Source organism: Neoarius graeffei, chromosome 13, assembly GCF_027579695.1.
Source record: "Neoarius graeffei isolate fNeoGra1 chromosome 13, fNeoGra1.pri, whole genome shotgun sequence".
Lineage (NCBI taxonomy): Eukaryota > Metazoa > Chordata > Actinopteri > Siluriformes > Ariidae > Neoarius > Neoarius graeffei.
Window position 1 is genome coordinate 69,040,040 of NC_083581.1, and position 16,210 is coordinate 69,056,249.

At 42.7% G+C, this 16,210-nt stretch overlaps 1 protein-coding gene across 1 annotated transcript in view; it reads right to left on the reverse strand.

The window, feature by feature from the left end:
* Nucleotides 1-6,127, reverse strand: part of pex14 (peroxisomal biogenesis factor 14) — a 315,467-nt gene extending 309,340 nt beyond the window's left edge. Inside the window, exon 1 of the mRNA XM_060938413.1 lies at nucleotides 6,033-6,127. Coding sequence (XP_060794396.1) covers nucleotides 6,033-6,059 — 27 coding nt within the window. The 5' untranslated portion in view covers nucleotides 6,060-6,127. The remainder of the gene's footprint in view (nucleotides 1-6,032) is intronic.
* Between the last annotated feature and the right edge of the window lie 10,083 nt (nucleotides 6,128-16,210).

Genomic DNA, 16,210 nt, shown 5'->3' on the forward strand with positions numbered 1-16,210 from the left:
AACTGATGTTTAACCTGTGTCAGAAAATTTTTGTTCCACTTGAAGTATTTTCGAAGATCACATTTTGTTAATCCTTCGTTGTTGTTTGTATTAATTTCTAGTTTACCAATAAATGTCAACAGGCGATTGACACTGTAACCACATGAAAATCCAGGTCAAAGATCGCATGTCCTTTCTCGAACCAAAACTTTATATTTTTACAAATAAAAATATAAAATGTCTACTGATATTTCAATATGTGGTAGATATTTACAACAAACTGAAAAAAAAAAATCTGAAAGGAAGAGAAAAATCTGAATATTTCAAACATGTAATTTTTTTATCTGCTAGGAATTTAATTCTGGTCTAATTCTATTTACCGCAATCAGATTCCAAATACTCTATAAAAATTCCATTCTGTTATGAATAAGGGGGAAAAAAAAAAAATATATATATATATATATATATAAAAAAAAATCACAGCACTTTCATTTATTTATTTAAAAGTCGGGGTGGGCAATTATTTTTTCCATGGGGCCACATGAGAAACAGAATCTTGTGGATGGCGGGACCAAAAGGCTGAACTAAACTCTGCATAATATTAATTGTATTTCTTTATATAAAGCAATAAATAACATTGTTTTTACAAGCTGCTAAGACTGGTAAGAGTGTGGAAAAAACGAGGTTGCCTTACAAAAAATGTCATTTATTCAATCAAATTTCCCAAAACAATGGTTAACAAAATATGAACGTTTGCACCATTTTTTTCAGTCACATTCACCCCAAAACACAATAAAAAGACATCACAATATTGTCTTTCTACTCCACATATCAAGCAAGATACATCATATTATAATAATGATGCCGTGTCGATTCAGTGTAGGTATCAGATCTACAGATCGGCTCGGGCTCCGGCGCCTGCTGGTGACGTCACACTATGTGATTGGCTGGACCGTTTGAAGGATGACGTACAAGTTTGTGGTTGGTCTGGACAAATTACGGAAGTAGTTATCGCGGGATTAGGTTTCGTGGGATTTCATGTCACATTCATGTCGCGCGCATTGCGTTTTTGTTGAACGCAACTTCAAAATAAAAGCAATGCACATTCAGTCCATGCACGAGGTAAAATTAGAAAATAAGTTTATTTTGTAATTTCTAATTAACCCTACGCGGGCCGGTCAGAATGAACCAAAGGGCCGGATCCGGCCCGCGGGCCGTAAAATGCCCAGGTCTGATTTAAGTACTTCATCTACTTCAACGTTACGCAAAGATGGATCCATAACAGTTGTAAATGTCCCTTAATTCCACAGGGTGTTGATAATGGTGGACACCGGTGAAAGTGATCGCTATTATCGACACCTCACGTGACTTCTCAAACTCGCGTTTAGATACAAAATGGCACCCGTCAAATGAAAGAGTAAGAAACAAAGTAGGTTTCGACAAGATCATGAAATATCGGTGAATTTGATCAGCAAAAACATGTCCATGATGCTTACCTGCAATGATAACGTCCGGGTTTTCATTAAAATTGTTGATCGTACTAAAAAAAAAAAAAAAAAAAATTTCCATCTCCGGTAATGACCTGTGTCATCAGACGACAAGATCAAAGGGTGAAGCGAGTCTTCCGGTTGATTAACCAATAATAACTGCTGTAACTCAAACTCACCTTTGTAAAATTGTTTATCGATAAACCTGAAAACGTGTCGATAATTATGGACTGTCGATAATTGTAGCTGCCACTCTATTCTTTCCAGTTTTTCCTCACGGAAGCCCTGTATAACCTTAACAACATTACGTTATGTTATAAGTGGTGATGCTTCCGATAACTACGCACGGACTGTCATCACATTCGTTCGATCATAACCTCGAATTTATATTCATCTGATCGCAGCCGTTTTGAAAAGAAAATGAATCGAACCGCATCAGGAAAACCTTAAAAAAAAAAATCCACACACAGCGAGGAGATCTTAAATGTCGAGCGTCAGTCTGTGAATAAATGTAACAGCATGAAAAGTTTCTGAAATGAAACTTGTTCAAGGTTTTATATACATACGTGTCACTGAGTGAATTATAAAGTATATTTGTGAATCATGTGACTGAGCCGTAGCAAAGCAGAATACATGTGCATCAGTGAGAACGGGGATGAGAGTGTAGTGAAGATGCAAGGAGTCGACGTAAAGAAACTTGGTGAATTCGAGTACCTGGGGTCAACTGTGCAGGAAAATGGGGGCTGCGATAGTGAGGTGAGAAAGAGAGTGCAGGCAGGGTGGAGCAGTTGGAGAAGGATTTCGGGAGTCATTTGTGATAGGAAAGTCCCAGCAAAAGTGAAAGGTAAGATGTACAAGACAGTTGTGAGGCCAGCTGTGATGTACGGATTGGAGACCGTACCCTTAACGAAGAGACAGGAGGCAAAGTTGGAGGTGGCGGAGTTGAGGATGTTAAGGTTTGCGATGGGAGGTTGGACAGGATAAGGAACGAGCACATCAGAGGGACAGCACATGTGGAGAGCTTGGGAATGAAGCTAAGACAGATGAGACTAAGATGGTACGGGCACATCCTGAGAAGAGATGCAGAGCATGCTGGAAGGAGAATGTTGAGGATGGAGCTGCCAGGCAAACGAAAACGAAGAGATACAACCCCGATTCCAAAAAAGTTGGGACAAAGTACAAATTGTAAATAAAAACGGAATGCAATGATGTGGAAGTTTCAGAATTCCATATTTTATTCAGAATAGAACATAGATGACATATCAAATGTTTAAACTGAGAAAATGTTTCATTTAAAGAAGAAAATTAGGTGATTTTAAATTTCATGACAACACATCTCAAAAAAGTTGGGACAAGGCCATGTTTCCCACTGTGAGACATCCCCTTTTCTCTTTACAACAGTCTGTAAACGTCTGGGGACTGAGGAGACAAGTTGCTCAAGTTTAGGGATAGGAATGTTAACCCATTCTTGTCTAATGTAGGATTCTAGTTGCTCAACTGTCTTAGGTCTTTGTCGTATCTTCCGTTTTATGATGCGCCAAATGTTTTCTGTGGGTGAAAGATCTGGACTGCAGGCTGGCCAGTTCAGTACCCGGACCCTTCTTCTACGCAGCCATGATGCTGTAATTGATGCAGTATGTGGTTTGGCATTGTCATGTTGGAAAATGCAAGGTCTTCCCTGAAAGAGACGTCGTCTGGATGGGAGCATATGTTGCTCTAGAACCTGGATATACCTTTCAGCATTGATGGTGTCTTTCCAGATGTGTAAGCTGCCCATGCCACACGCACTAATGCAACCCCATACCATCAGAGATGCAGGCTTCTGAATCGAGCGCTGATAACAACTTGGGTCGTCCTTCTCCTCTTTAGTCCTTAGTTTTCTTTTTGGCATTTTATTATTTTATTTCTACTAGTGTTTAATTCTTATTATTTTCTTTTAATTAATTGTTTTAGAATAAAAAAATTATTTTATGTAATTTTTTTTCTCTATTGTTTACTGTTTTTGTTTTTACTTCTGTAAAGCACATTGAACTGCCATTGTGTATGAAATGTGCTATATAAATAAACTTGCCTTGCCTAGTCCGAATGACACGGCGTCCCTGATTTCCATAAAGAACTTCAAATTTTGATTCATCTGACCACAGAACAGTTTTCCACTTTGCCACAGTCCATTTTAAATGAGCCTTGGCCCAGAGAAGACGTCTGCGCTTCTGGATCATGTTTAGATACGGCTTCTTCTTTGAACTATAGAGTTTTAGCTGGCAACGGCGGATGGCACGGTGAATTGTGTTCACAGATAATGTTCTCTGGAAATATTCCTGAGCCCATTTTGTGATTTCCAATACAGAAGCATGCCTGTATGTGATGCAGTGCCGTCTAAGGGCCCGAAGATCACGGGCACCCAGTATGGTTTTCCGGCCTTGACCCTTACGCACAGAGATTCTTCCAGATTCTCTGAATCTTTTGATGATATTATGCACTGTAGATGATGATATGTTCAAACTCTTTGCAATTTTACACTGTCGAACTCCTTTCTGATATTGCTCCACTATTTGTCGGCGCAGAATTAGGGGGATTGGTGATCCTCTTCCCATCTTTACTTCTGAGAGCCGCTGCCACTCCAAGATGCTCTTTTTATACCCAGTCATGTTAATGACCTATTGCCACTTGACCTAATGAGTTGCAGTTTGGTCCTCCAGCTGTTCCTTTTTTGTACCTTTAACTTTTCCAGCCTCTTATTGCCCCTGTCCCAACTTTTTTGAGATGTGTTGCTGTCATGAAATTTCAAATGAGCCAGTATTTGGCATGAAATTTCAAAATGTCTCACTTTCGACATTTGATATGTTGTCTATGTTCTATTGTGAATACAATATCAGTTTTTGAGATTTGTAAATTATTGCATTCCATTTTTATTTACAATTTGTACTTTGTCCCAACCTTTTTGGAATCGGGGTTGTACATGGATGTGGTGGGAGAGGACATGAAAGTGGCAAGTGTGGTAGAGAAGGATGTGGAAGACAGGGAGCAATGGAGACAAAAGATCCGCTGTGGCGATGCCTAATCGGGAGCAGCGAAAAGATGATTTGTGAATCATCTCATTATCTCTAACCGCTTTATCCTGTTCTACAGGGTCGCAGGCGAGCTGGAGCCTATCCCAGCTGACTACGGGCGAAAGGCGGGGTACACCCTGGACAAGTCGCCAGGTCATCACAGGGCTGACACATAGACACAGACAACCATTCACACTCACATTCACACCTACGGTCAATTTAGAGTCACCAGTTAACCTAACCTGCATGTCTTTGGACTGTGGGGGAAACCGGAGCACCCGGAGGAAACCCACGTGGACACCATGCAAACTCCGTACAGAAAGGCCCTCGCCGGCCACCGGGCTAGAACCCAGGACCTTCTTGCTGTGAGGCGACAGCGCTAACCACTACACTAAATAATCTTAAATTAAACCTGAAAGTATTTTGTATAATTCATAAAGAATATCATGTGGGTGACTGATCTCTGGGATGGTGATGTGTTCTAATCTGGTCTCTCTTGGGGAGGAAAGTTTGTACACCCCTGTTGTAATACAACCAGCGCATTGATATGAAACTTTAATTCGCCTTTGCACCAGAACAAGTACAATCCAGTACTTTTGGAGTTTTTTTTGTTTATTTACACTACCGTTCAAAAGTTTGGGGTCACTTTGAAATGTCCTTATTTTTGAAAGAAAAGCACTGTTCTTTTCAATGAAGATCACTTTAAACTAATCAGAAATCCACTCTATACATTGCTAATGTGGTAAATGACTATTCTAGCTGCAAATGTCTGGTTTTTGGTGCAATATCTCCATAGGTGTATAGAGGCCCATTTCCAGCAACTCTCACTCCAGTGTTCTAATGGTACAATGTGTTTGCTCATTGCCTCAGAAGGCTAATGGATGATTAGAAAACCCTTGTACAATCATGTTAGCACAGCTGAAAACAGTTGAGCTCTTTAGAGAAGCTATAAAACTGACCTTCCTTTGAGCAGATTGAGTTTCTGGAGCATCACATTTGTGGGGTCGATTAAATGCTCAAAATGGCCAGAAAAATGTCTTGACTATATTTTCTATTCATTTTACAACTTATGGTGGGAAATAAAAGTGTGACTTTTCATGGAAAACACTAAGTTGTCTGGGTGACCCCAAACTTTTGAACGGTAGTGTATAAACAGGTGCTCTAGCTGGGTAGCCAGTGCACCTCTATTAGCATGCTAGCTGCCAGATCCTTGGACTCAGGCTAAGCTAAGCTATCTAAGACTGCACGCTAGGTTAGCTTCTGAGTTTGTTTATACACGTCAAAAGCCCAAACAGTGTCTCAGCACCTGTAATATCATGCTAAAGCTCCTTCTGTCACTGTTATTAATACCGTTATCTGGCCTGGACCGGTCAGAAACAGCTCGCCAGCTAAAAATAAAATAAAACAAAACTCCAAACTAAATGCTACAGTCTCATTAGCAGTTAGCAAAACAGGACTGAGGCTTAAATCATGCCCCGAACTCACATGGTGGAAGTTTAAGGTGAAGTTTAACTACCTGCTCTGGCTGTTCTGAGGACGCCATCTTCCACTCCAGCCTGGCCAGTGAGTTAGCAAGGGAACAGGCTCAAGTCGCTGAAGTGCAGTGATTAGTCGAGTCTGGATCAGGCCGAATAATCAATCCAGAGCCGCAGCCGCTACAGTGCGCATGCGCGGGGCTTTATTGCTCTCAATATTAAAGTGCCATTCCACCATTGGATGTATTCTTTGGCATAAAATACAATATATTTTGACAACATATATAAATAGTATCACTAGATAGAGAAATCTTTTAGCTTCAAAATGACATAATTTTTTGACAACGACAAGTATATTAATTTTGCGACCAAAGTCACCTACCCTTTTAATTTCCACGCGTGATGTCATCAACAGGTTCCCCTTCTTGTGTACCACGTGACGTGTGACGTGGCACATATTATCAGCAATGGCGGATAGAACGCGATAAAAATAATACCAATAAATCTAGCTAAGGCGGCACGGTGGTGTAGTGGTTAGCGCTGTCGCCTCACAGCAAGAAGGTCCTGGGTTCGAGCCCCGGGGCCGGCGAGGGTCTTTCTGTGCGGAGTTTGCATGTTCTCCGCGTGGGTTTCCTCCAGGTGCTCCGGTTTCCCCCACAGTCCAAAGACATGCAGGTTAGGTTAACTGGTGACTCTAAATTGACCGTAGGTGTGAATGGTTGTCTGTGTCTATGTGTCAGCCCTGTGATGACCTGGCGACTTGTCCAGGGTGTACCCCGCCTCTCGCCCGTAGTCAGCTGGGATAGGCTCCAGCTTGCCTGCAACCCTGTAGAAGGATAAAGCGGCTAGAGATAATGAGATGAGATGAGAAATCTAGCTAATACCAATAAATCTAGCTGACTGAAAGATTAACTCAAAATTTTTCGCAATTTTTTTGGCCCCCGTATACGAGGAGAAATGACTCTCTCACTTTGGGAGTTCTCATCTCATCTCATTATCTCTAGCCGCTTTATCCTGTTCTACAGGGTTGCAGGCAAGCTGGAGCCTATCCCAGCTGTCTACGGGCGAAAGGCGGGGTACACCCTGGACAAGTCACCAGGTCATCACAGGGCTGACACATAGACACAGACAACCATTCACACTCACATTCACACCTACGGCCAATTTAGAGTCACCAGTTAACCTAACCTGCATGTCTTTGGACTGTGGGGGAAACCGGAGCACCCGGAGGAAACCCACGCGGACACGGGGAGAACATGCAAACTCCACACAGAAAGGCCCTCGCCGGCCACGGGGCTCGAACCCAGGACCTTCTTGCTGTGAGGCGACAGAGCTAACCACTACACCACCGTGCCGCCTCACTTTGGGAGTTTCCTGGTCTAAAAATAGACCGACACGTGGTACACAAGAAGGGGAACCTGCCGATGACATCACATTTCATTACCGCGTGGAAATTAAAAGGGTAGGTGACTTTGGTCGCAAAATTAATATACTTGTCGTTGTCAAAAAATTATGTTTGATATATCATTTTGAAGCTAAAAGTTTTCTCTGTCTAGTCATGTTGTCATAAAATATATTGTATTTTATGCCAAAGAATACATCCAATGGTGGAATGGCACTTTAAAGCTGTGCTAGAGATGGGATTTATGGCTCTTTGATGGGATCCGCATCTTTGTGATCCGTTCTTTGAAAAGAGCCGTTCAAAAGACTGGCTCATTTGGCTCTTTTTAAATATTTATTCAGTTTTAAGAAGACAGCGTCTAAAGAAGCCAGATCCCTCTGCTTAGACAGTGACCTCAATATTTCTGGACATACCTTTTATACAGTATAAAGCAACCTAGACTTACATTATTGTAACCCCTAAACGCTCATAAATAGCCATTAAAAAACAATGAGGGCTTCAATGAATGTCCATGCAGAACGGCTTTTCTGTAAAAAAAAAAAAAAAAGAACCCACTAGTTTTCAAGAACGCAAGAATATTTTATAGAAAAACACTTGTTTTACAAAAATATTTAAGTCTGAGATACAAAATAGATACAACTACAATAAATATAACACAAGAACTAGTTATCACACAAGAACATTTTAATAGAAAAAAACAAACTTTCTATATTAAAAATATTGAAATTGTAACAAAAATAGATACAACTAAACAGTCAGATAAATAGATAAAGTTATAACAAGAACACAAGATTATTTTAATAGGAAAAAACAAACTATTAATGCAAAATATATATTATTAGAAAAATAGATACAACTAGACAAACAGATAAATAAATAAAATACACAAAAATAGAACAAACAAAATGACGATAGAATAAATTAAATGAACGCCCGTGCAAAGTAGTTTTCCCACAATATTATCATTAATATCACACAACAACATTATAAACTATATACAAAACAATTTGAACTATTAGGCAAACAGATAAAACTTGAATAAATAAAAGGCAAATGCTGTTTAGCCTACTTCTTGTCCTTGGGCAAAAGCTTTTTCATCTGAAACACAGTACAGAAAAAGAAAGACAGAAAGAACGGCGGCGGCACGGTGGTGTAGTGGTTAGCGCTGGCGCCTCACAGCAAGAAGGTCCGGGTTCGAGCCCCGTGGCCGGCGAGGGCCTTTCTGTGCGGAGTTTGCATGTTCTCCCCGTGTCCGCGTGGGTTTCCTCCGGGTGCTCCGGTTTCCCCCACAGTCCAAAGACATGCAGGTTAGGTTAACTGGTGACTCTAAATTGACCGTAGGTGTGAGTGTGAATGGTTGTCTGTGTCTATGTGTCAGCCCTGTGATGACCTGGCGACTTGTCCAGGGTGTACCCCGCCTTTCGCCCGTAGTCAGCTGGGATAGGCTCCAGCTTGCCTGCGACCCTGTAGAAGGATAAAGCGGCTAGAGATAATGAGATGAGATGAGAAAGAACGGCTCCCCCAGCTCGAGACTCGGTTCTCGTCGTTCATGCCTAGGAGCCGTTCAAAAGAATCGGTTCGTTCGCGAACGTCACAACACTAAGCTGTACTGCCTTTCAGATTGTTCAAGTGTAGGTCATGAAAAGAATTCTCCCTGACACCTAATTATTTTTGTTTAGTGGACTTAAGTCAAGTCAAGTTTATTTGTACAGCGCTTTTAACAATAAACATTGTCGCAAAGCAGCTTTACAGACTTAAAACATGAGCTAATTTTATCCCTAATCTATCCCCAATGAGCAAGCCTGTGGCGACGGTGGCAAGGAAAAACTCCCTCAGACGACATGAGGAAGAAACCTCGAGAGGAACCAGACTCAAAAGGGAACCCATCCTCATCCGGGCAACAACAGACAGCATGACTATAACATTAACAGTCCTAACAAAGTCAGCTTTGTTGATGCTATAAACCCCCCACCGACGGAAACCCGAGCGCAAAACCGTCCACGACAACCGTAGTCCTAAAGTCAGCAAGTCAACTGCAGTCCCCAGCCACAAAAGCACCACTGAGAGCGTCCTCCAGGCGCGACCCCCAACTGTCCACATGGGGCCGTCCTCCACAGGAGCGATGCGATGAGACTCTAACCAGACACAGGGCACCAGGATGGATCAGGCAGGTCCGAGGAGCAGAAGAGGTCAGCAACTCGATCCCAGGACCGACATGTAACTCAGAGGGACAGATTTTTTTTTTGGGGGGGGGGGGGGGGGGGGGAGAAGAGAGAGAAAACAGAATTTTCTCTTTCTTAAACCTACAGAATTCGAATCACAGACTTCAATGATTCAGTTAATGAATTGATCTCCACGTGGCCCTAAATTCACTGCTATTTTTTCCTGCTTCTTCACCCATGACCTGATTCAAGATACTACGTCATGTATCACAGGGTGGGCTTTCACCGTTCGCGCAAGGCATTGTGGGATACAAATTTGACACAGGAGAGAAAAAGGGCAGACCGACTAGAAAGAAAGAAAACAAGCACAACTTTATTCATCACACACTTGTGAAATTTCCTCTCTGCATTTAACCCATCTGAAGCAGTGAACACACACACACACACACGAGCAATGAGCACACACACATACATACCCAGAGCAGTGGGCAGCCATGCTAACAGCGCCCGGGGAGCAGTTGGGAGTTAGGTGCTTTGCTCAAGGGCACCTCAGCCCAAGGCCGTCCCATATTAACCTAACCGCATGTCTTTGGACTGTGGGGGAAACCGGAGCACCCGGAGGAAACCCACACAAACACGGGGAGAACATGCAAACTCCACACAGAAAGGCCCTCGCCGGCCGCTGGGTTCGAACTCAGAACCTTATTGCTGTGAGTTGACCGTGCTAACCACTACACCACCATGCTGCCCTTTCTTTCCGTGACTACAGTAACAGAAAGAAAGCACATTATGTTATATACGAAGGAAAGGAAACGCAGGACCAAACTAATACAGTGGGGCAAAAAAGTATTTAGTCAGCCACCAATTGTGCAAGTTCTCCCACTTAAAAAGAGGAGAGAGGCCTGTAATTTTCATCATAGGTACACTTCAACTATGAGAGACAGAATGGGGGGAAAGAATCCAGGAAATCACATTGTAGGATTTTTAATGAATTAATTGGTAAATTCCTCGGTAAAATAAGTATTTGGTCACCTACAAACAAGCAAGATTTCTGGCTCTCACAGACCTGTAACTTCTTCTTTAAGAGGCTCCTCTGTCCTCCACTCGTTACCTGTATTAATGGCACCTGTTTGAACTTGTTATCAGTATAAAAGACACCTGTCCACAACCTCAAACAGTCACACTCCAAACTCCACTATGGCCAAGACCAAAGAGCTGTCAAAGGACACCAGAAACAAAATTGTAGACCTGCACCAGGCTGGGAAGACTGAATCTGCAACAGGTAAGCAGCTTGGTGTGAAGAAATCAACTGTGGGAGCAATTATTAGAAAATGGAAGACATACAAGACCACTGATAATCTCCCTCGATCTGGGGCTCCACGCAAGATCTCACCCCGTGGGGCCAAAATGATCACAAGAACGGTGAGCAAAAATCCCAGAACCACACGGGGGGACCTAGTGAATGACCTGCAGAGAGCTGGGACCAAAGTAACAAAGGCTACCATCAGTAACACACTATGCCGCCAAGGACTCAAATCCTGCAGTGCCAGACGTGTCCCCCTGCTTAAGCCAGTACATGTCCAGGCCCATCTGAAGTTTGCTAGAGAGCATTTGGATGATCCAGAAGAGGACTGGGAGAATGTCATATGGTCAGATGAAACCAAAATAGAACTTTTTGGTAAAAACTCAACTTGTCGTGTTTGGAGGAGAAAGAATGCTGAGTTGCATCCAAAGAACACCATACCTACTGTGAAGCATGGGGGTGGAAACATCATGCTTTGGGGCTGTTTTTCTGCAAAGGGACCAGGACGACTGATCCGTGTAAAGGAAAGAATGAATGGGGCCATGTATCGTGAGATTTTGAGTGAAAACCTCCTTCCATCAGCAAGGGCATTGAAGATGAAACGTGGCTGGGTCTTTCAGCATGACAATGATCCCAAACACACCGCCCGGGCAACGAAGGAGTGGCTTCGTAAGAAGCATTTCAAGGTCCTGGAGTGGCCTAGCCAGTCTCCAGATCTCAACCCCATAGAAAATCTTTGGAGGGAGTTGAAAGTCCGTGTTGCCCAGCGACAGCCCCAAAACATCACTGCTCTAGAGGAGATCTGCATGGAGGAATGGGCCAAAACACCAGCAACAGTGTGTGAAAACCTTGTGAAGACTTACAGAAAACGTTTGACCTCTGTCATTGCCAACAAAGGGTATATAACAAAGTATTGAGATGAACTTTTGTTACTGACCAAATACTTATTTTCCACCATAATTTGCAAATAAATTCTTTAAAAATCAGACAATGTGATTTTTCTGGATTCTTTCCTCCATTCTGTCTCTCATAGTTGAAGTGTACCTATGATGAAAATTACAGGCCTCTCTCATATTTTTAAGTGGGAGAACTTGCACAATTGGTGACTGACTAAATACTTTTTTGCCCCACTGTAAATATCGGCGGTCAACGAGCACCTCGGTGTGATCAGCTGCTCGTTTAGCGACAGAATGTCAGTGTAACTGTCAGTGCACAGGCAAAGGTAAACCTGTAGATGGCAGTAATGCAACACTGTGGATGCCAGCTGCCGTAAAACCCAAAAGAAGAAGATAAACCCGCGCATGCGTACACGGACTTCCTCTGTCTGCTGGACTGTGCGAAGTGAGCAATTTCATGCACGTTATTTGCTTTAATCCCCTCAAATTAAATAACTTCCCAGCCACAGAATGGCCTGTTATTTTGTGAGATATTACAGAAGTAAATATATATCACAATGACCACATTTCAGAGGGAACTAAATTTCACAGATTTTATGAAATCGAAAGGCTGTATAGCTTTAAAGAAGCACATAAATAAATATTTTATGTTATGAAATAGGGGCGGCACGGTGGTGTAGTGGTTAGCGCTGGCGCCTCACAGCAAGAAGGTCCGGGTTCGAGCCCCGTGGCCAGCGAGGGCCTTTCTGTGTGGAGTTTGCATGTTCTCCCCGTGTCCGCGTGGGTTTCCTCCGGGTGCTCCGGTTTCCCCCACAGTCCAAAGACATGCAGGTTAGGTTAACTGGTGACTCTAAATTGACCGTAGGTGTGAGTGTGAATGGTTGTCTGTGTCTATGTGTCAGCCCTGTGATGACCTGGCGACTTGTCCAGGGTGTACCCCGCCTTTCGCCCGTAGTCAGCTGGGATAGGCTCCAGCTTGCCTGCGACCCTGTAGAACAGGATAAAGCGGCGACAGATAATGAGATGAGATGAGATGAGATGTTATGAAATATCTCATCTCATTATCTCTAGCCGCTTTATCCTGTTCTACAGGGTCGCAGGCAAGCTGGAGCCTATCCCAGCTGACTACGGGCGAGAGGCGGGGTACACCCTGGACAAGTCGCCAGGTCATCACAGGGCTGACACATAGACACAGACAACCATTCACGCTCACATTCACACCTACGCTCAATTTAGAGTCACCAGTTAACCTAACCTGCATGTCTTTGGACTGTGGGGGAAACCGGAGCACCCGGAGGAAACCCACGCGGACACGGGGAGAACATGCAAACTCCGCACAGAAAGGCCCTCGCCGGCCACGGGGCTCGAACCCGGACCTTGCCGCCCCGTTATGAAATATATATATATATATATATATATATATATATATATATATATATAAGTCTCTATCAGTAAATACATCTTCATACTGGTTCACTAGGTCATGGACTTTGGTCTTCAAATGAGAGTGTCACTTCAGTTTATTAAGCAAGTTGTCACCTTTGAACCAAGATCCGGATCTCTGCATATCTCCTGTTTTCCAGATAAACTTTTTAGTCTGATTTTCAGTCTCACCAGTAGAGGAAGACAAACACAAGGACAAATTATTTCAGTGTAAATTCCAATCCCTGTTGTGACTGGAATTGCAGCAGCACTGAAGGACAAGCCACCTAAAAAGAGACAACTGTAAATACAATGTGGGAAAAGAAAAAAAATAACTTTAAATGAAAAATAGTCAACTGAAAAAGATATGAACTTGAGAGTTTAAATAAAGAGTACACTTTAAATAAAAAGAGTAAAAAAAACATACACATGAAAAAAGAGGTGCAACTAAATAACTACCAACAATAACTGTCAACAACAACAAAAAAGAAAGTCCTGTCTTTCTGGGAAAAGGTCCAAGCTAAATGCTAAAGCTATCTCGCAAGGCACTATGGGAGTTAGGCTTAGAAACAGTAAATGATGGTACTGTACAAACGTGGCCTCTGTTAACCCTGGATCTAGAATGAATCTTGTTACAATTCCCACAACTGGATGCAGTTTTTCAGGTAAATTTTATTTCAATGAGATAAAAGTACAACGTGTGAATCAGGTCTTCCTGCGCCATGCTTGACTTCAAAATCACACATGAGTGAAGAAACATTCCATCACTGTCTAAAATCTGCGGTATGATGTGTTGGGGTCATTGCAGCCGGCTCACTTGACAGGGTTCTACCCCCTGTGGTTTCTGTGAGCCGGCTGTCACAACAGTCACTCCACTTTATTTCTTTATGCATTCCCCTTCACAGAGTGATGCACGTCAGATCCTTGCAGCTTCTTCAGGTTGTGCCTTCATCACCAGCGTTTCATTGATTTAAGTCCAGGACACCTCAGAAGGGCTCAACAGCAGAACCAGCATCCTGGAACTACCCCTAAACCTGCACTGGTTATTTCACGGTTCAGCTCTTCCCTCTGTGCTCTGCTGTCTGTGCTCCCTGGCTCCTTAACTGGTTTCTCACCTGACCTTAGAAAATGGATGAATCATGGTCCATTTTTCTCATGTTTCTCTTTGTTCCTGTTCCTTACTTGCTCCAGTCCAACAGCCGGTTGGACCAGCACCTTGTCATCCCACCACAGAAACCTTCCATCCATCAGACTTCTTTGGAAGGAAGAGAGGATGAACTCCAGGCTGGCTTGTCTCCTACACAATGTGCAGATACAGTGGCATGCAAAAGTTTGGGCACGCATACTGAAAATGTCTGTTACTGTGAATAGTTAAGTGAGCAGAAGATGAACTGATCACCAAAAGGCATAAAGGTAAAGACGACACATTTCTTTTCAGCGTTTTCTGCAAGATTTGTGTATTATTTTTGTTTTGTACAACTGGAGAGTGAAAAAAGAAAAGGAACACCATGCGAAAGTTTGGGCACCCCAAAACATTTGAGTTCTCAGGTAACTTTTACCAAGGTTCCAGACCTTAATTAGCTTATTGAGCTGTGGCTTGTTCAAATTCTTCGTTAGGAAAGGTCAGATGATGCAGATTTCAAAGCTGTATAAATTCTCTGACTCCTCAAACTTGTCCCTCAAATCAACAGCCATGGGCTCCTCAAAGCAACTCCCTCGCATTCTGAATAATAAAATAATTGATGCTCACAAAGCAGGAGAAGGCTACAAGAACATAGCAAAGTGTTTTCAGGTAGCCGTTTCCTCAGATCGTAATGTTATCAAGAAATGGCAGTTAACAGAAACAGTGGAGATCAAGGTGAGGTCTGGAAGATGAAGAAAACTTTCTGAAAGAACTGCTCGTTGGATTGCTAGAAAGGCAAATAAAAACCCCTGTTTGACTGCAAAAGACCTTCAGAAAGATTTAGCAGACCCTGGAGTGGTGGTGCACTGTTCTACTATGCAGCGACACCTGAACAAATATGACCTTCATGGAAGAGTCATCAGAAGAAAACCATTCCTGCATCCTAACCACAAAATTCAGCGTCTGAAGTTTGCAAATGAACATCTAAATAAGCCTGATGCATTTTGGAAACAAGTCCTGTGGACCGATGAAATCAAAATAGAACTTTTTGGCCACAATGTGCAAAGGTATGTTTGGAGAAAAAAGGGTGCCAAATTCCAGGAAAAGAACACCTCTCCAACTCTGAAGCATGGGTGTGGATCGATCATGCTTTGGGGTTGTGTTGCAGCCAGTGGCACAGGGCACATTTCATTGGTCGAGGGAAGCATGGATTCGAATAAATACCAGCAAATTCTCGAAGCAAACATCACACCATCTGTAAAAAAGCCGAAGTTAAAAAGAGGACGGGTCCTACAATAAGATGATGATCCAAAACACACCTCAAAATCTACAATGGAATACCTCAAGAGGCCCAAGCTGAAGGTTTTGCCCTGGCCCTCACAGTCCCCTGACCTAAACATCATTGAAAATTTGTGGATAGATCTCAAAAGAGCAGTGCATGCAAGACAGCCCAAGAAACTTGTAGAACTGGAAGCCTTTTGCAAGGACGAATGTGTGAAAATCCCCCAGGTAATAAGCTAGCTACAAAAAGTGTTTACAAGCTGTGATACTTGCCAAAGGGGGTGTTACTAGGCACTAACCATGCAGGGTGCCCAAACTTTTGCTTCGGGCCTTTTTCCTTTTTTGTCATTTTGAAAATGTAAAAGATGTAAATTAAAAAAAAAATGTTTTTCCTCAAAATATAAAGGGAATGAGTCATCCTTAACTTTATGCCTTTTGGAGATCATTTCATCTTCAACTTGCTTAACTGTTCACAGTAACAGCGATTTTGACCAGGGGTGCCCAAACTTTTGCATACCACTGTATCTGACAGTCTTCACTAATGTTGCAGTACTTGAGACTAGTCTTGGTCTCGAGACCGGTCTCAAGACCACTTTTTGAAGGTCTTGGTCTTGTCTCGGAATAGATCAC